Source organism: Bos taurus, chromosome 22 (assembly GCF_002263795.3).
Source record: "Bos taurus isolate L1 Dominette 01449 registration number 42190680 breed Hereford chromosome 22, ARS-UCD2.0, whole genome shotgun sequence".
NCBI classification, from domain to species: Eukaryota; Metazoa; Chordata; class Mammalia; order Artiodactyla; family Bovidae; genus Bos; species Bos taurus.
Window position 1 is genome coordinate 49164941 of NC_037349.1, and position 18070 is coordinate 49183010.

The 18070-nt window shown below is 47.8% G+C and overlaps 1 protein-coding gene across 5 annotated transcripts in view; it reads right to left on the reverse strand.

Moving 5' to 3' along the window:
• Positions 1-3538: 3538 nt before the first annotated feature.
• The window catches only part of RAD54L2 (RAD54 like 2), a 109688-nt gene continuing 95156 nt past the window's right edge, over positions 3539-18070 (reverse strand). For 4 of the 5 annotated variants that reach the window (XM_059880164.1, XM_059880163.1, XM_024983268.2 and 1 more), the window contains exons 14-22: positions 17811-17929; positions 15951-16050; positions 15012-15217; positions 14437-14609; positions 13735-13931; positions 10903-11102; positions 9303-9392; positions 7066-7158; positions 3539-5641 (exon numbers count right to left, since the gene is read on the reverse strand). In XM_059880164.1, the coding sequence (XP_059736147.1) occupies positions 4647-5641; positions 7066-7158; positions 9303-9392; positions 10903-11102; positions 13735-13931; positions 14437-14609; positions 15012-15217; positions 15951-16050; positions 17811-17929 (2173 nt within the window). In that variant the 3' untranslated portion in view covers positions 3539-4646. The remainder of the gene's footprint in view (positions 5642-7065; positions 7159-9302; positions 9393-10902; positions 11103-13734; positions 13932-14436; positions 14610-15011; positions 15218-15950; positions 16051-17810; positions 17930-18070) is intronic. The other variant, XM_059880166.1, reaches the window with a different exon arrangement.

Sequence of the window (18070 nt, forward strand, 5' to 3'; positions counted from 1 at the left end):
AGCCAGTTGCCCAGTCTCTAGGGCAGGAGCACCTGCCCTGCTGAGAGAGGAGGGAAGCCCGTGATCACACCAGCAGCCGGAGCACTCAGCTACAGGTGCTCCTCAAAGCCAGGCGCAGGTCCCAGGCCTCAGGGGGCGTCCTGAGGAAAGAAGACGGAAAACCAAAGCCAGGTGCCAGGTCCCTGGGGCCACCTCATCTCCCCCTGACTCCCCCTGGCAGCAGTGTGGCCTTAGTGGTTATCCATTGCGACCCCCTCAACCCACCCTGGACCCCCTTCCCCAACCCCTCTGGAGAGGGTACAGGAAAAACACAGGCAGGCAGGCTGAGGGGATTCTTCTGTTGAGTCCCCAGCCCACCCTGAGTAACACAACCAGATAAGTCAGGTTATACCCATGTGCACATAAGCACATGTACGCACACACACTCTACCACACACACACACACACACACACACAAACCTGGACTGAGCTCTCTTCCAGGGGAGGGCCTTAGGTCAGGTCACAGTATGAGATCCCCTCTTCTGAATATTATCCCAATAGTGGTAACGGAGTACTCAGATCTCCCCCGGCCCATCACTACAGCCTGTCTAGTTACCTCTCCCCAACGCACTAGATTATGACAGCAAACAGACCTCTGAGAGAGGAAAGGAGACCAAGTCCCCGAAGCGCAGAGAAGGTGGACTCTGCCTGCTCAGCAAGTTCATCGGTAAGACTAGGGTATTCATAAAAGGACTAGAGCCAAGCCAGTGGCACAGAACACACGCAAAGGGGTCACAGTGGAATATACAGGGCAGAAGTCAGTCAGAAGGAGAGTCTGCAGTGAGGGATTAGAGAGCATACCCTTCTCAGACAGACCATGAGGTGCAGATTTCTTTCTTGGAAACCGTCTGCCGAGGGCCAGAAAGTCTGCTAGGGATCTAAAGGTGGGAGCTGTTCTTCTCTCAGGAGTTTTGGTGCAAGGAGAGTCACTGAGCTGGGTGCACAGGAGGCCACCGCTCAAAGAGGAGAGACGGGTCTCCTGTAGAATCACAGGGGACTGGGAAGCACAAGGGGGTTATGAACAGAGAAACAGGAATGTAAAGCCCCAGAAGACCTTCTCCCAACGGATGAGGACTCAATTCAGAGCGATGCCAGGCATGCACAGACAAGAGTGCCTTGCTCTGACTGCTGTGGGAGTGACAGTCCCACCCAGACTGTTAAAATCTTGGTTGAGTGTTTCAACCTATCAGCAAAATGTTACCCCAGCTACTTGCTTCATGTCCTGGAGTGGGAAATGTTCATATTTAGTTGTGAATCACAAGTATATAGAGATTCTACACACTAGTTCCTAGGGAATAGAGTTCTAAGGACCAGAGACATCCTAAAGTCAGAAGATGCTTAAGACAGATGCTTGAGAAGCGTAACTGGAGGCAGTGAGAACTCTGCAGATATCTAATTTGAAAATGACATGGATCCAACATGGCTCACTTACTTTCTCACTTCAGCGGCTAATCTCTGTTGAATTTCTATCTACAAAGATACTGAGACAGCAAGTCAAGCATTACTACAAGTGGTAATCCTGAATCATTACATAGTACTATATCCCCTAGATTGAGGACTTAGGCTAAACCAGACAGATGGGGCTTGAGAGGCCCTTGAAAACATGCTATGGAAGACAGCAGTGAGGGAAGATGGCTAAACCTGATCTGCCCTCCCTCTTACCATCCTTCCCTTACTCAAGCCGGAATGGTGGGTGGGCATCACTGCCAAGTTGTTTCTCATCAGAGAAACAGTAAAACATCGTTCTTAGGTTCTAAAACAGCTCCTGCTTCCCTCACACATATGTTCATATTTGGTGTGCATGCACGCTTGCCTACCTGCACACAGAGATAGCAGAAATGTCAGAGAAGTGTTTTCAGGTTTTTTTTTTTTTTTAAAAGGAAAACCATGGAACCAGCAGCACTCTAATTTCCCATGATCCTAGCCCTACTCCCTTATACACTGTAAGCTGCATAAATCAAAGAAAACCTTGTCTACCCAGGACAGCCTCCCAAAACTGCGGCCTCTCCTGAAATGAAGCACGACTCAGCCCCTAGAACCACTGGGAAGAGGGCAGGCTTGTATGGCAGAGAACACCCATTTGGTTCCCAGTACATTTAAAAGCCCATCCCTCCAGTGGCTGCTTTTAGTTCCTCACTGGGATAGTTTCTGGATTCTCAGTCTGCTGCTGTGATTTCCTAGAGGTGAACACAAAAATACCCCTCCTTCCCCACACACATTCTCTGGGATCCCAGTGCTCTGGGGCCTTAGAGGCATCATTTGTAGCCCAGGTGGTGAGTGTTCCTTGCAAATCAAGAGATCCAGGCTAGCTTACTCCCTCTGCACCAGCCTCAGCCAGAGAGCCCACTCCAACTCAGCCCCTTCACCATTCATTCTCAGGATGCATCTGAGAAAGCACTGTTGGAACTGCTGTTTTTAAATTATTAAAATAATTTGCATAGCTAAATTGTAGGTCTAAGGCTTCTATGAAGAGGAAAGTTAAGTGTCTGACAGGGTGCTTATGAAAACAGAGAAAGCAAGCTCCTTAAGTTCCACTTTTGGTGTAACTGAACAGTGCGCACGCACGCACACACACACACGCGCACGTAACAGCCATCTCCTTGTCCCTTCTTGGGGATAATACCCCAGAGTGTCCCCAGAGTGTGCTAAGACCCCCCCACCAATGGAAATGGGCTGTTCAGAAGAACTGCAGAAGCAGCTACTACTAGGGGCGACCCAGCTAAGCTGCCCCCAGGGTTCAGAAGAGGCAGGCGCGGCAGCCGCCCAGCCAGTGAGGAGGGACCAATGGGGAGGCGGTACAGCTCTGAAGCCAGACAGGGCTTGTTTTCCCTAAAGAACTGCCCAGCAAGGTCTCAGCAGTAGGGGCAGAAAAGCCAAAAGGAAGACAGTGCTTATGCTTAGACTAGATGCCCCTCAGCCTCCAGCACTGGTAATAAGGGGAGACTCAGAATGACCAATGTGTTATGATGATTTAAGGCTTCTACAGAGGAAGGGCTCCTCCACAGAGGATGGAGGTAGCAGACACCAGGGCCCACACTGATCACCTGATAGGCTGAGGAAGCCAAACATTTCCCGATATGAGCTCAACTGTCTGTTCTGTCAACCCAGCAGCCACCTACACCCAGCTTCACTATTCAGCATAGAGCCTGCCTCTAAGGTCATCCCAAGAGGACACACCTCCGAATTTGGGGTCACTTACTTCCCAATTGCAAACTCCATGATCCTAAGTTTCAATCGCTGTGTAATGAGTCGCATCATCGCTAATACCCAGTCGCAGGATTCCCTGAACTTCCTGAGAGGCCATTTGCTGAAAACATAGTTGCTTAGTGTAGACCTTCATCAAGGCTAACTCTCTATCCTTGGTCACTTCGCCATCCACTGGGAATTTACTAACGAGCAGCTGTGGGGTCTGAGACATAAACTTTCCCTTCCCAACATTTACCCTCCTTACCCTAACCTCCCCTCCCACCCACCCCCCAAAAAAGAACCAAGACACATGAAAAGTCCAAATAATAAATAATTGCCCATAAGAAATAAATTAACATGGAGCTCGCTAATGGGGAAGGAAAGGAAAGGCCAAGAAAGGCCACCAGGACGGGCAGCTGGGGGCTCGGTTCCATCTTCGTGAAGAATGTCTTTTCTGGCCACAACTCCATGACCTCCTGCTCACACTCTGCAGTGCTTCTCCCCCCCAGCTTCGGCAGATTGACACTCTCACACGCCAGAAAGGCAGATCTTGCTCAGAGAAAGCCACTGGAGAAAGAGAGATTGGTAATGCCCATTTTCTCTGATAATCTCCCCCCAGTCTTGAATCAAGTGTGGCTCTGATAACCGGGGACTTGGGTTAGCTGGGCCTGGTCTTCACCCAACTAGAAGGAAACTTGTGGTTCCCATGGCTCTTCTCCTGGGCTCACCCTGATGTTCATAGTAATAGTTGCCATGAACCACCATGCTCTGATTTCCATTTTATAAAAGATAAATTCATTTCTTAGTTTCCCCCTTAGTCCCTCCCTCCCTCCCTCCCTTCCCACCCACCTGCACCCCTGCTCTGTTACATACATGTAAGTACATATACACACACACATACACACACACGTACACACGCACACACACCTGGTCTGCTTCTTTCCCATCCCCTAAAAAGACCCGACTGCATGGAATCTCAGTCTGCCCACCCTTCTTCTCTTCCCCTGCCTCCCTCCCCTCCCCTCTCCAGACCAAGCTAAGTCACCCAGTAAGGCAGCTCTCTCAGGAGAGAATGTTCCCAAAGACAGAAATGGGATGTGAGCTTCTACCCTCAGACGGGCAAGCAAGCAAGCAGACAGCATAAGCAAGGCAGGCAGGAAGAGAGGCAGGCTGCCCTGCCCCTCCATTCCTGTTTTAGGTCCCTGATTTCCCACTATTGCTGCTCTGTTGGAATTTTTTTTTTTTGCCTCTTTTGTTAAAACAGCAACAGAGCCCTGCCACCTATGGTCAACCACCCTTCTTTGTCCTCTTCCTTTCCCCTCTTGTCAAGGGCCCTATTCTCAGAAACCCCAGATTGCTGCCTTCCGTCTGGGTGGGCGACCTGCTGGGGGCCCCGAGTGAGGTGGAGAGGGGATCCTCAGCTATTTCCCAGTGACCTCTATTACATCATCGTCCTTATCCTCATCATCATTGGAGCTGAACCCCACCTCAGCAACCTCATGAGAGTCAAATGGAGGCACCTGGGACCGGAGGAGGCCACCGGCTGGGTAGCCTGTGTGTGGGGATATGTAGCTGGGGTAGACAGACATGCCCCGTGAAAGGTTGCTGGGCAAGACAGGGGAAGGAAAAGGCGCGAACATCCTTGGCTCGGACAGGAGTGGCTGTGAGAATGGGAGTGAGTAGCTGGGGAGTATCCCTGTTACAGAGGGGTTGAGCATGAAGGAGGGGTTGCTGGCAGTGACTGAGGTAGCCGTGGAAGAGGAACTGACGGGGCCTGCCGGCACCAGAGGGTCAGTAGTCACTGGAAACACCAGGCGGGCATCTGCCAGCAAATTGGACAGCTGGTAGTAGGAGGGGGTACTGCCCATGAACAGGGAGTTCTCCCCAGCCTGGGAGGTGAAGGGAGGGGTGAGGTTATGGTTTAAGGAGACGGGTGGCATGGCAAACCCGCCAGAAACTGGATACCCGTGTTCATACGGCTGCACGGGAGCTGGCAGATGGCCCTTCCTGGACCGCCGGCGGGCTGACTCCTGGGCAGCAGGTGGGGTGGCCAACTTGCGCTTGTGGCCCCGTAAGTCCAACACTGGGTGCCTGTCACCACAGGGCTGGCCGGTCACCAGGAGGGAACTATTGAGGCAATGACCCCCGTGTCGAGGCTCAGTCCCGAGGGCTGTCCCAGGAACAGCACTGCTGTCCACAAGTGGAGCCGGGGGGCCAGGCAGGGCGGTGCTGGAGCTTGGGGAGCTCTGGCGGGACTCTCGGGCAGCAGCCACATCCGCATACTGCTGGAGCTCGCTGATGATCTCCGGGCTGTCTGGAGAGACGGGCCGGGCCAGCCCCTCGGGGTCGGGGGCTTTAGGTGATGAGGCACTGTGTCTGCCATTGCTTGTAGACTCGAGAGAAGGCCCCTGGGAACCTGGGGACAAAATGTAGGTAACTGAGAACCAAAATGGCCAGGGAGGGAAGGAGAGGATAAGACAAAAGTCCACTGGGAAAAAAAACCCTGTCCTGTGGTTCTCAAAATTCAAATAGTTTCCTGTGCAAACAACATCATCTAGTCAACTTTCCCAGTCACAAAGAAAGAAGTCTTTTGATCTAGGAAATAAGTCTATCCAAGGAAAGACTTGTAACCTTGCTGTACCTCAGTTCCCTGTAAAACCCCACCAAGGTGAATCCTATAAAATAATGGTTATGAAATGCCATCATTCTTTCAGTAAGACACTTTCTGGGGACAAAGATGGTCAGTGCCCATGATGGGAAAAAAAGAGGAAAAGGAAGTTTAAAAAGCAGTCTATCCTGGTTAAAAACAAAACAAAATCCATGGCCATGAAAGATGACTGGTAAAATAAGAAATCTAAAATGGCAAGAGTGGTAGGTAATATTACAGAGTTGTTAAACTTTTTTTTAGTGTAATAATGGTGCTGTGATTAGGAGTATACCTTAATCTCAGCAAATGTGTACTGAAATATTTAGGGGTGAAATGACATGATGTCTTCAACTTACAAATAGTTCAAATAATAGGAAAGGAAAGAAAGGAAAAAGTTTCTGAAAAAGGTATCAGCCACTGGATAGAGCTGCAGGGTACGTGGGTGCTCACAGTGCTGTGCTTCACCTTGTCTGGTGTCTTGACAACTTCCATGATAAAAGCTGAGAGCAACAACAGTCTAGTTTCACACCTCACGGTGGCAGGATAAGTGAGAACCACTCCCCTAGCCAGAGGGGACTTTTGCGAGAGTGCTTAATGTTGCTCATGTGCCACACGTATGTTCTTTGACCTGGCCATCTGACTTCTAGGAATTTTTCCTATAGATACACCATGGGACTGTGAACCAGAAGTGTAACAGAGTAGCACGACAGGTCCAGGAACAGGGAACTCGGTAACGCACTGTGTTATACCCATCTAACTGCATCTTGTGCAAACCTTCCCCGAGGAACATCTCAAGGAAGGATAAGGAACAAGCACTGAGACGCACCAGTGAATGAAGACAAGAACAAACACTATATTATAGTAAGTCCAGTGTTTGTTTTCAGAATACAAAGTTACATACATATATAGTATATACATAACATATATTGTTTTAATATATACACATGTGCACATACATATCCCTGTACCATGTACAGAATATCTCTTGAGAAAAAAACAAAAAACAGGAATAAGCACTTCCAGGAAGGAGCAACAGATGGCTGGAAGTATAAGGGAAGAAAAACTTCTCACTTTACTCCTTTTTGAAATCTTTGAATTGTGAACTATGTATATATTATCTATTCAAAAAATAGTAACCAACCAAACTTGTCAAAAATACTATGTAGGTCAATGGAAAGTAGAAGCCACTATACCTGAGGCAGCCATCCGACCATCTTCAGGGGCCTTTGGTTTGCCAGTCGCCCGGACAGCAAAGATTCGCCCATCGCTGGTACGGATGTATGTCCCTAAGGAGAAGCATGAGGAAGACTATGAGGAGCAGACATGCAATACAGCCAGCCCTGGGAACTCCAGGCTTAGCCACTGTGGGCTCAGAAGGAGCTATAAAGTGGTCTCACACTCTTTTTCAAAACCCTGAAGTGAGGAGTGGGATGACTGAGCTGCGGACCCAATATTACTCATTTACTCCACAAACACTGACTGCGTGACTAACATACACCAGGCACTGTTCCAGACACTGAAGTATATACAAGACAGAAAATGGCCCTGTGTCTCATGGAGCTTAACTCTGGAGGGGGAGGAGACACACACAGTTATACTAGAAAATATCAGGAAAGGGTAAATGCAATGAAAGAAATTAACGGGGTGCTGTGAAAGACAGTAAGTTGGCTCCCTCTGTTCTGGCCCAGGTTCTCCGGTCTAGGTCCTCCTCTTGATTGGGGAGGAAGCAGCCTCACCATCTCAATAACCGCCCTCCCTTGGAAGGAATAAATCAAGATGGGCATTCTATTCCCACGTGGCACTAGTCAACCTTCCCTTGGTCTTGGGCATGTCTTCTGATCTAGTTTTTGGTGCCAGGGCTGCCTCTTGGCCAGAGGTCAGCAAATTTTTTTCTTAAAGCATCAGTCAGTAAATATTTTTGGCTTTGTGAGCCAAAAAGGCTCTGTTGCAACTACTCAACTCGGCTGCTACAGCATGGCAGCTGGGCATGGCGGTGCTCCAAAGACCTTTATGGACAATGATATATGAATTTCATATACTTTACATGTCACAGAATAAATACTCTTTTGATTTTTTTTCCAACCAACTGAAAATGACAGAAAATATAAAACCCATTCTTAGCTCACAAGTACAGTAACAGCAAGCAGGCAAGATTTGGCCCGTGGGCCACAGTCTGCATACCCTCCCCCGCCTCCTCCCAGCTCTAGGCTAGGAAGAACCCAGTAAGAGGGCTGTGGACAACCTTCTCTGGCTATCATGTATTTCATAGCATCTTTTCCCTGAAACTAAGGGTGCTTTAACCCAACAGAGACTAGGGCAAAAGTCTCCTTACTAAACAAAGACCCTCTGGGAGCATCACAGAGCACGAGCTGGCATGAAATATAGGCTGCAACTGTGTTCTGACACCAGCCCGGATTTCTCCAGAAATCCCATCTGGAGAACTTCATGAGGCCAGAGGCAGCAGGCTTTTCAAATGACCACACTCGAAAATCCTGTCATGTGACCCAGGTATACTAATTCATCCACCGACTACATTTCCTAGTTGGAGATGTCTACTTCACTCTAGTCAAGAAGGTAAGACACCACAGCAATATATGTGTTTGCTTATAACCTATTCCATTCTAATTTTGGCCTCCCCACGTGCAGTGTAACTGCCAGATATTAAGCTTTTGATTGCCAAGACACCCATCTTGGATAACAAACTGCCAGCTGTCAGGCACAGCTACTAGCTAAACTACGAGGTAAGGCACCTGGCTGCTCTCACCCTTGAAAAGTTCCTTATTAGAAAGCCTAGGGTAACCTAGATAAATAATCCTTGAGTGATTCTCCCCTTTTCCTTCCCACACACCAATTCCCACTCTTATGTTTTAAATTCACCAATAAGGAGTGAGCCTGTGAAAGCCTAGCCACTTTGGACCCTAATAAGACAGAGACCCAAGCCCACACACTGACTCTCTACCCACCACCTTCCTGTGTGGCCCTGGAGTATGCTGTGTGCCCTAGAGGACCTGTGAGTAATAAGCCTCGTGTTTTCAAAGTTGCCTGATGGTTGTTGCTGAGGTGCATCCTGCCATCGTAATTAAGAAAAACAAGGGCTGGTCCAGTCACAACACTGGCTCTGAGGAAAGGTATGTGGGGCTGGCCACAAGTAGTACAGGACCGGAGAGTGTCTCAGGCATTCCTAGCTGATACTATCGATAGGCTGAGACCAACAGAGAACAATGTGTCTATCCAAACCCACTCTGAGAGTCCACCCCAAACTGGCCAAGCTCCTAGAAATGTCATTCTCTCAGGTTTCCCCCACGTTCCCCCACTCTTATAGGATGACTCCTATCCCCGCTCCAGCTCAAGCCATATGTCTTGATTCTGCTGGGCAGCTCACCACTCTCAACCAAAAGAGAGGGGAGGGGCCCCTCAGGCAGGTGCTCACCTTTTGTCCCACGGATGATGTGGATGCTCTCGCCAGCATTAATTCTTGCCTGTACATCTGTGGAGCTGTTGAGCCCGGGAATAACAATATCTAGTGAAGACACAGACCTCAGATTTAGATTACATGGGGCCTGACTGAAGAAGGGGGAGAAAAGGCCAAGTTCACATCCACCCTTCGATCCTCAAGGGTTTTCCCAAAGCATCCCAGTGGAGCAGAGGTCAGAACCAAGGAAGAGGAAGCAAGCAGTGCTGCTTGCAACTGCCTCAACAAAGAATACCGTGAAAACAAAACACTTTCCAGAAACCTGATCATCCTTCTCATCAATTTTCTTTGGTTTAATTGAAAAATCATAGAGTTTTTGATTTAGAAAATTTCAGTTAAAAAAAAAGTTTCCATTCAAATGGTTATTTCTATTTTCTTTCTCCTCCCTAAGCAATCTGCATGTATCTGCTCCTATCACTTTAGGCTCCAAGAGGCCACGTATCTTCCTTGCTGGTATTACTCCTCACCTAACTAAAGAATGAAGAGAAGAGTATTTTCAAGAATCAGGAGAGAAGTAGGATTATGAGAGGCTGTCTCTCTCTTTTTTTTTTTTTGGCCGTGCCACAGGGCATGTACCTTAGTACCTCAACCAGGGATTAAACCGGTACCCACTACAGCGCAAGCACAGAGTCTTAACCACGGGACCACCCAGGAAGTCCCGAGAGGCTCTATCTTTGTTTTTAATTTGTTTCAAAAGAAGTTTTTTTTTTTTTTTTTTACCATGAATATCTATTAATTTTCATACTCAAAGCAATTAAGATATTTTCATTAAAATGAATTATCATGAATATTTCTACATAACAAGATGAAAAACAACATCATGAGGTGCTTTCCTTCCCAACTACTCTGAACCACAGAATCAACTGCGGGGATGAATGCGCTGCCCACCTCTGACTGCTGGCCCCTCATGCTCGATCCATATTAAACTTACAAAGAACAAAGCAAGGTCTTTAACTAAGGACACTGAGAGCTGTCCTTCATGCCCGCTGACCCGACAAGTCAGGCAGGACTCAACACACTGACAACCTCACTCTGAAGACAAACCCTATGTCCAGTGACCTTCCCACAGTCTCTAGCGTGTTCACCCACCATATTCAATGAAACCCAGTACTGTGTTGCTACTCTTAAGATATTTCATTCGAATACATATTCTTCGTGATTAGGGACCAATGCCTTCTCTACTTCCACTTAGAGTGCCAGTGCAGTATTGCCTAGAATGCAGACATTATTTAATCAATATTTCCTGAATGAACACAGGGATTCCCTGGTGGCTCAGATGGTAAAGAGTCTGCTTGCAATGTGGGAGACCTGGGTTCCATCCCTGGGTTGGGATGATCCACTGGAGAAGGAAATGGCAACCCACTCCAGTATTCTTGCCTGTAAAATCCCATGGATGAAGGAGCCTGGCAGGCTACAGTCCATGGGGTTGCAAAGAGTTGGAAACGACTGAGTGACTTCACCTTCTTGGGCTTTCCTCATAGCTCAGTAGGTAAAGAATCTGAACAGAGGAATTTTAAAAGGGACAGCATCCCTGGAAGAGAACTCAGGAGCTCCCAACCTGTTGTGGTGACCACCTTCTGCACAAGGACTCCCGCACGCTGCAGGTAGTTGATCGGGAAGTTCATAGCTGGGTTTGTGCTGGAGGCAGAGCTTACACTGCCTCCCAGCGGGACATGCCGTGGCATCATGGGGATCGGGGTGGACTGTACGGGGCGAACACTGGCCACGGGCTTCTCATCACTCTTCAGGGTTGGCTGCCTAGGAGAGAAAGACAAGCATACCAAGAGTTTGGCAAAACAGCCCTTACTTACCTTTCTGCAAGACTGCTAAGCCTCTCCAGACTTCCCCTTTCTATAGCCAGAGAGCTGCTGACAGAAGGATCAAAAGAAGCCGCAGGGTATGGTCAATTAAAAAGGAGACTGGAGACAGAGCAGAGACAGACACAGCGAGGCATAAAGCCTCTCAGTGTCTAAGAAGAATCAGATGTCAGTGGAGTAATGTCTTCTTGGAAATGTGAGGTGACATCTGCTCCTCTAGAATTGGGACTGCCTGTCTACATGCATCAGGAATTTGTCCTTAGAAGTCAGGAAGAGGCAGAGTCATGGTGGGGGGTGAGGGGCACACAGGTGCATGGTGCATGCTAACTTCAAGACAAATGGGGACAAATGGGTGGAATTTTCCCACTCACCAAGAAAAAAAAGGCCGCATGACATCACATGTGCTGGTGACCTTGAGACCATCTGTCCAACATTAACCATCATCACCCTCTGAATCCTCAAGTTTTGGTAAGTAAGGCAGACACCTCTCTCCTCTGCCTTACTTTTCAGTGGACTTCTCCTGGGGCCAGTCCCTAAAATGGCTCTATAGTCACAGCCACCACAAAAGCAGGAGCAGGCGAAACACTGCGCACAGAAGTCACGCTTCTAAGTGGCACACGGCTGTGGCCAGCCTGAGCCCTGGTTGTGCATCTCTTACTACCAACACGCCAAAATGTTGTCCTGTGGTCAACGAGGCATTCCTCATTCTTTACCTTCCTTTCAGCTGGATGTTGGTACCTTGAGGAAGCTACTCATTTAAAGGTTCTGAAATTAAGTCCGTATCTCTAAGCTTTCTAAAGTCTGTGGGCTTTAGTTCTGGGAAAGAGACTCTCTGGGACTGGTATGTTCTTCGTCATCTGACTGAAACCTGGCACATAAAAGAACACACTTTTGTACCATGCTGCTGGAGCAGGCCTGCAGAAGTGCTCAGTCACTGCTCTCAGGCTGCCTTTGGGCAAGCCCTGGGGCCCCGCAGATGGCCGGGATAGGCCAGAGAGCACAGCACGCTCACTGGGGTTTGGGGCCCTACTCAGACATTAGCGGGACTCAGGATCTAGCCCAAGGCCCATATTCTGCAGAGGCTAAGGCTAGGAATTTGGATGGGAAGGCCTCCTCACATGTACCCAGACAGAATAAGGAATCAGCAGGATCAAATGCGGTGAAAGGCCGGTGCCCTCCACAGGGCCACAGTTGGGCTAGAAAAGGAGCTGACATCTCCTTACAGCCCAGCCCATTTGCCACACCTTGTCTCCATATGGTTTTTTTCCCACTGGGTTCAGACTTAGTCCATTCCTGTTGTTACAAGGAAAAGCCCAGAAAAGAGAAAGAAAAGGGGTAGAGGACAAGAGAGGAGAATGTGAGCAGGCAACAGTATCTTGGAAAATGACACAGAAATAAAGTCTGAAGTCTTTGAAAAGATAGTAATTTTCTGTTTGGAAGCATCTTACACATAAAAATTAGCAAATTTAATCACCAAAGTTTAGTCGTATAAAATCTTACATGGCTTCATTCAGTTCCTTTAGAAGCTCATTTGGCAAGCTTTTTTTTTTTTTTAACATGGAACATTCAAAAGAAAAAGTTCTAAAACCTATCCCTCTTAAAATAATTATTAGTATCTTTGCTGCTGCTGCTGCTAAGTCGCTTCAGTCGTGTCCGACTCTGTGCGACCCCATAGATGGCAGCCCACCAGGACCCGCCATCCCTGGGATTCTCCAGGCAAGAACAGTGGACTGGGTTGCCATTTCCTTCTCCAGTGCATGAAAGTGAAAAGTGAAAGTAAAGTCTCGCAGTCGCGTCCGACTCTTCACGACCCCATGGACTGCAGCCTACCAGGCTCCTCCGTCCATGGGACTTTCCAGGCAAGAGTACTGGAGTGGGTTGCCGTTGCCTTCTCCATTAGTATCTTTAACTCAAGATAATCAAACAATGTAAAAATGCAAACCAACCAAGCAGGAAGCTGATGTGATAAAGGCTATGAGGTACTCTGTCTTCTACTGAGAAGAAGAAAAAAAAAAAATACTGATAACTAACTATTCTATAATTTCCTACAAAGAGCCTCTGTCCCTGCTTAGCAACTGGCTTCCATGCTGTTCCTATCTTAATAGTTTTGGAAACTGTACTCAAGAAAAAGATCTTTTTGCTTAGGAATAAGGCACAGACACAGAATGAGATCCCATTAAGAGAACTGGAATTCCTCGAGTACGATTCAGGACGCATAGAAGACCTGGCCTTCACTCTTGAACTTAACTGTGAAATGAGGGCTAGGACCAGGACGCTGCAGATAGGAGGAGGCTGTGTGGGAGGCCTGGGAGTCTGTGTTAGGGGAAGCTGTGCCTCCCGGTGGGCCAGAAGGATTCTCCTGAGTCACAGGACCAGCAGCTCACTCTTCCAGCCAGAACCACTTAAAACACCAGGGCTGCAGTACTGCTTCAGCACCTCATCCAAGAGCAGAACCTATCCATTCAAGGCAGCCTAAGAGCAAGTTGTAGGCCTCCTTTTATTTACAAAAGGAACCAGTTGAGAGGTCTGGGCCTGGCCCAGCAGCACAGCTTCCTCCCTTTTCAGTGACTCACCAGTTTCTCTGACTGAAGGCAGGGATGCTGGTCAGGCTCTGGTCGCTGGCCGGGTAATACTGCGCATATGATGGGCGGGTGTAGGGGACTGATGTACGTTTGTCCTCCTCATAGCTCTTCTTTGCTGCTTTTTTCTCAGCCTTGGTCAGCTTGTGATCCTTTCGGTTAAGGAGCAATGACTCATGCTCAAAAGGCTCCTGGGGACACAGGAGGATGTTGATTTAATTACCAGTCTTTGTACCAACATGAATGATATACAAAAAGCCTTACTTTGAAACCAAGAAAGAGCTGGCTGTCTACAGTACTTAGCAAAGAGCCTGCTCTCAGACTCACAGGCACATTTACTCTTTCTGTCAAGAGCATAAATTCTCAACTCTAACCTGGCACCAGCTTTAGATAACCTACGTCTGCCTTCCATATCAAAAGAACAGGAGAGTTCAGAGAATCACCACACTACATTTTCAAAACTTCTTTTGGCTAGGAAAACTCACCATGGCCAAATTATCCTCATGGCTGAGCTCACACTGCTAGGATGAGACAAGGATAGGATAGGTGATGGGGAGAGAGGGGGGGGACTGTCTGGGGCAAGGGAAAGAACCAGCTGAATTAATCTGCATGAAATAAAACTCTGGATGAAGGAAGCAGACAAGCCTCCCCCAGTGGAGAGTGCAGCACTGAGACACATTCACACCGGGGTCCCACCTTGGTGATGAGGTGAGGGTACTTCAGACAGGCAAGTTGGAGGACTGGCTCCTTGATCCCCTTTACATTCAAGGATGTTTGGGGAGCTGGCTCCTTCTCCACGAAGTGCAGTAGGTTCTCCACCTCCTTTCGAGTAAAGTTCAGCATCGGATTGAGATCATCCACCACCCGATCTAGAACGGAAAAGACATGAGGAAGTCAGGTCTCGGCAAAGGAGACCACAAAAGCACCGCTCCAAGGACTGGCAGAGAGAAGAGACGTGGTGGGTGGTGTAACTGTCACTAATATCTAGAACACCTGAAGCTACTCCGTACCTAAAAGTCAAAGAGCAGGTCTGAGACCCTCATGAAACAGAAATATCTTAAGAGATACCTGCATAATCAGGCTCAGCTCTTATCATTAAACCCATCTTCAACAATTTGAGCTAAATGTCCTCATAAGCAATTATTTGCATCAAAAATCGAAAGCCTGCCTGTGTTTCCTTTCCTCATCCTGCCCCTCTCCTCCCCTCCTTTGATACAATTAGAATGGCAGTCTGTATAAACGTCCTCTTCTGAGCCTGAGAGATGGCCCACCTGACATGCCCTGCTTCGAAATCTGACGGTCATAGATCTTCTTTTCGAGGGTGAAATCAGCCACAAGGCGATAGATGTGACAAGGCTTTTTCTGGCCATAACGGTATACCCGACATACAGCCTGAGCATCATGGCAAGGGTTCCAGGAAGCGTCAAACACCACCACTCGGTTGGCACCAATCAGATTCACGCCCAAACACCCAGCCCTTTAAAACACAAGCCAATAATCACAGCAAATGATTAGTTTAAAGACAGTTTTCAGATAGGTTTTATCCCCTGTTACTCCTACCTGAATATCCTCCTCTTTATCCTAAGCAGAACATATTGGAGGATTCTGCTGAAGAATAGTACCTTCCTCAGGCACTGAAAGGGTGCCCTGAAGTTCCAACACAGAAGTACCTACCAGATCAGAAAGAAAATCCACTCTCCCACCCCTCTGTGATGAGTGAGGAGTGATGTCACTGAGTGAGGGGAAGTGTCTGTGTTCCAATGTTTCTGATGTGTTTGGTCTAACAGCTTGGGAGAATGACTAGTTTATACCCTATCAAGGGCATTCTGATGCAGAAGGCAGCACAGCCTTCAAGCTGCTTGGCATGAGACAAACTAAATGCCATCAGCCTTTTATAGTTATATTGCACTTTGTACTTTATAAAAGCACTTTCACATTCATCACATTGTCTAAAACTCAGAACAGTCCTGAGAGAAAAGCTAATTATGACCACTGTGAATGAAAGTCTCAGAGAAATTCATAACACTATCGTTATTACCCTTCGAACAAAATTTCCTTTGGGGGCCCCCTCTCTCACCTCAAAAACAAGTCACAAATCTGAGATCTTTATCTCTTCTGACAGAACTTGGACAAGCCTTTGGGGTTCAGGCCCGTGTGGCCAAATGCCCTGAATGCAGCCCTCTGACTTCCCCATTTCAGGATCCACTCACCTTGTGGAGAGAAGGAACAGCCAGGTGGTGAGGTTGCTGGGATCATTGAACTGATTAATGAGCCGCTCCCTCTCAAAGGCAGGGGTGCTACCATCTAGCCCTGGGACAGAAGGAAACAAACAAGAAATGGATGATGAGCACAGGGATACACAGAAAAATCAATGAGCAAACGGATTTTTAAAACAAAACAAGACAAACACTACAGTGCTCAGATTCCATGCCCTGGACATTCCGTAGGCACCTACCATGAGACCCAGGCATCTATAAACTGTGTTTCTCTCTTTAGTACCTTGGGTCAAATCTAAGGCCAAGGTTCCTAGACTTCAGAGTGCATAAGAATCACCCTAGTTAAGCAAGCCTGGTAAGAACTGGTTTAAGGTAACTGCTCTGCCTCAGTCCTGTGAGTGAGTACAAAAGGACCAAGGGTTTTCTGTTTTGATAAGGAAGGATGATGTTCCTTCACCAGGCAGGAATCCACAGTTAACAAACTCTTAAGGCTAAGGAGTTGCTTGAAGGAGACATTAAAAAAATACAAAAACCAAATGATCTGGAGCAATCGGATGGGACACTAGAATGAAAGGAGGGACGCTCACAAGAAAGAAAAAGTAGGCTTCAGTTAAGAAAAAGGAATAAGGGAGGAGAGGTTACATTTGTCACCTGGAGGAAAGCAGAGAAGAAGGCAAAGCTAAGGGCATGAAATACTACATGGAGAACTGAATTACTACTGATGTAGGAAGCCTGGTATTAACTGCCTGGTATTAAAGGCTCCCTCAGTCAACACCCCAACCTGGCTTTCAACCTGAGTTCCCACAATTTCCAAGCGCAGGTCAGCACTGATTCATCACGGGACAAGCCTACAGTCAACACACGGATCTTGGGTGGTGGAGTCTCCTCGCCATCCCCTGACCCTCCATTTCTCTCAATCTTTCCTTTAGGCCAGGGCTTCTCAACAAAAGGGATTTCCCCACCCTGCTCCCGACAGGGAACATCTGGCAATGTCTAGAGATGGGTGGGTTGTTATAACTGCATGGATGCTGCTGCCATCTAGTGAGTGGGGACAGGAGATGCTGCTAACACTCTACAATGCCAAAGGCAGGCCTCTGTAACAATTAACGGGCCAAAATGTCAGTATCTGGTCAGTAAGTGCCTGAAGTCAGTAATTTTCAACTTTTTTTTTCTTTACCACCCCATTAAGGAGCCTTTAAACACTCTTTTTTCCCACCCCCAATCACCATGCTCTCCATTAAATTTTCATACCACAGATATACTGTATACTATTTAATTAATTAATTACATGCATATTTGTGCTTTATAATTCTAAAAAGTTCCCATTTTTTGGTCCCCTGGTGACCCGATTTTCACCTCGTTAGGGACACCTTCTCCCCAGTGAGAATACATGATCTAGGCTTGTGTTCACTGTTCTTGTGTGGCCTAGGATGATCTTTAGGCCACACCAGCTCTGTATATTCAATTTCTCTCCATCTTTGCAAGTCGAGTCCAAGTTCCACCTCCTCCAGGAAGCCTTCTCCAAGCATCCTCACCATGTCGATTCTGTCTGCTGTAGAACTCCGGTGAGGGCAGTCAGCCAGTGCTACCTTAAATCTGTTCTTGCATGCCAGGGTGATGCCAGGGCATCTGCCTTCAACATTTCTGCCCTCCTCGTACCTGGCCTAAGCTCCCCAGCCTTGTGCAGTGCCTCACACACGGCAGCTTGCTTTTAGTATCTCTCTGCTCCCTAGCTAAATCACAGATCTTCCTGTGCATGTGATGGAGAATGGAGAAAGGAGAGAGGAGAGAGGGAGAGGAAACCCTTAGGCAGACCTTGCCAAGGCTCTGCAAACAAAGCAGCAATGAACTCACGGAAGTAGCTGACGTTTCGAATCCACTTCTGTACTCCTTGCCCCTCAGCACCAGGTAGACAGGGCACTTCTCGCTTCCCTAGGAACTCCTCGATTAAAGCCAAGGTGGAAAGGCTCTGGCTGAAAGGGACACATTTGGTTCAGAAGGTTCCCGGACCCGAGGGAATCTTGTTCCCCAGTAGGCTCCCCTCTAAGAATGAGAGCTCACGCATCCAACTACCCACAAAGAACCACCCTAGCTCATGAGGGAGAACAATCATC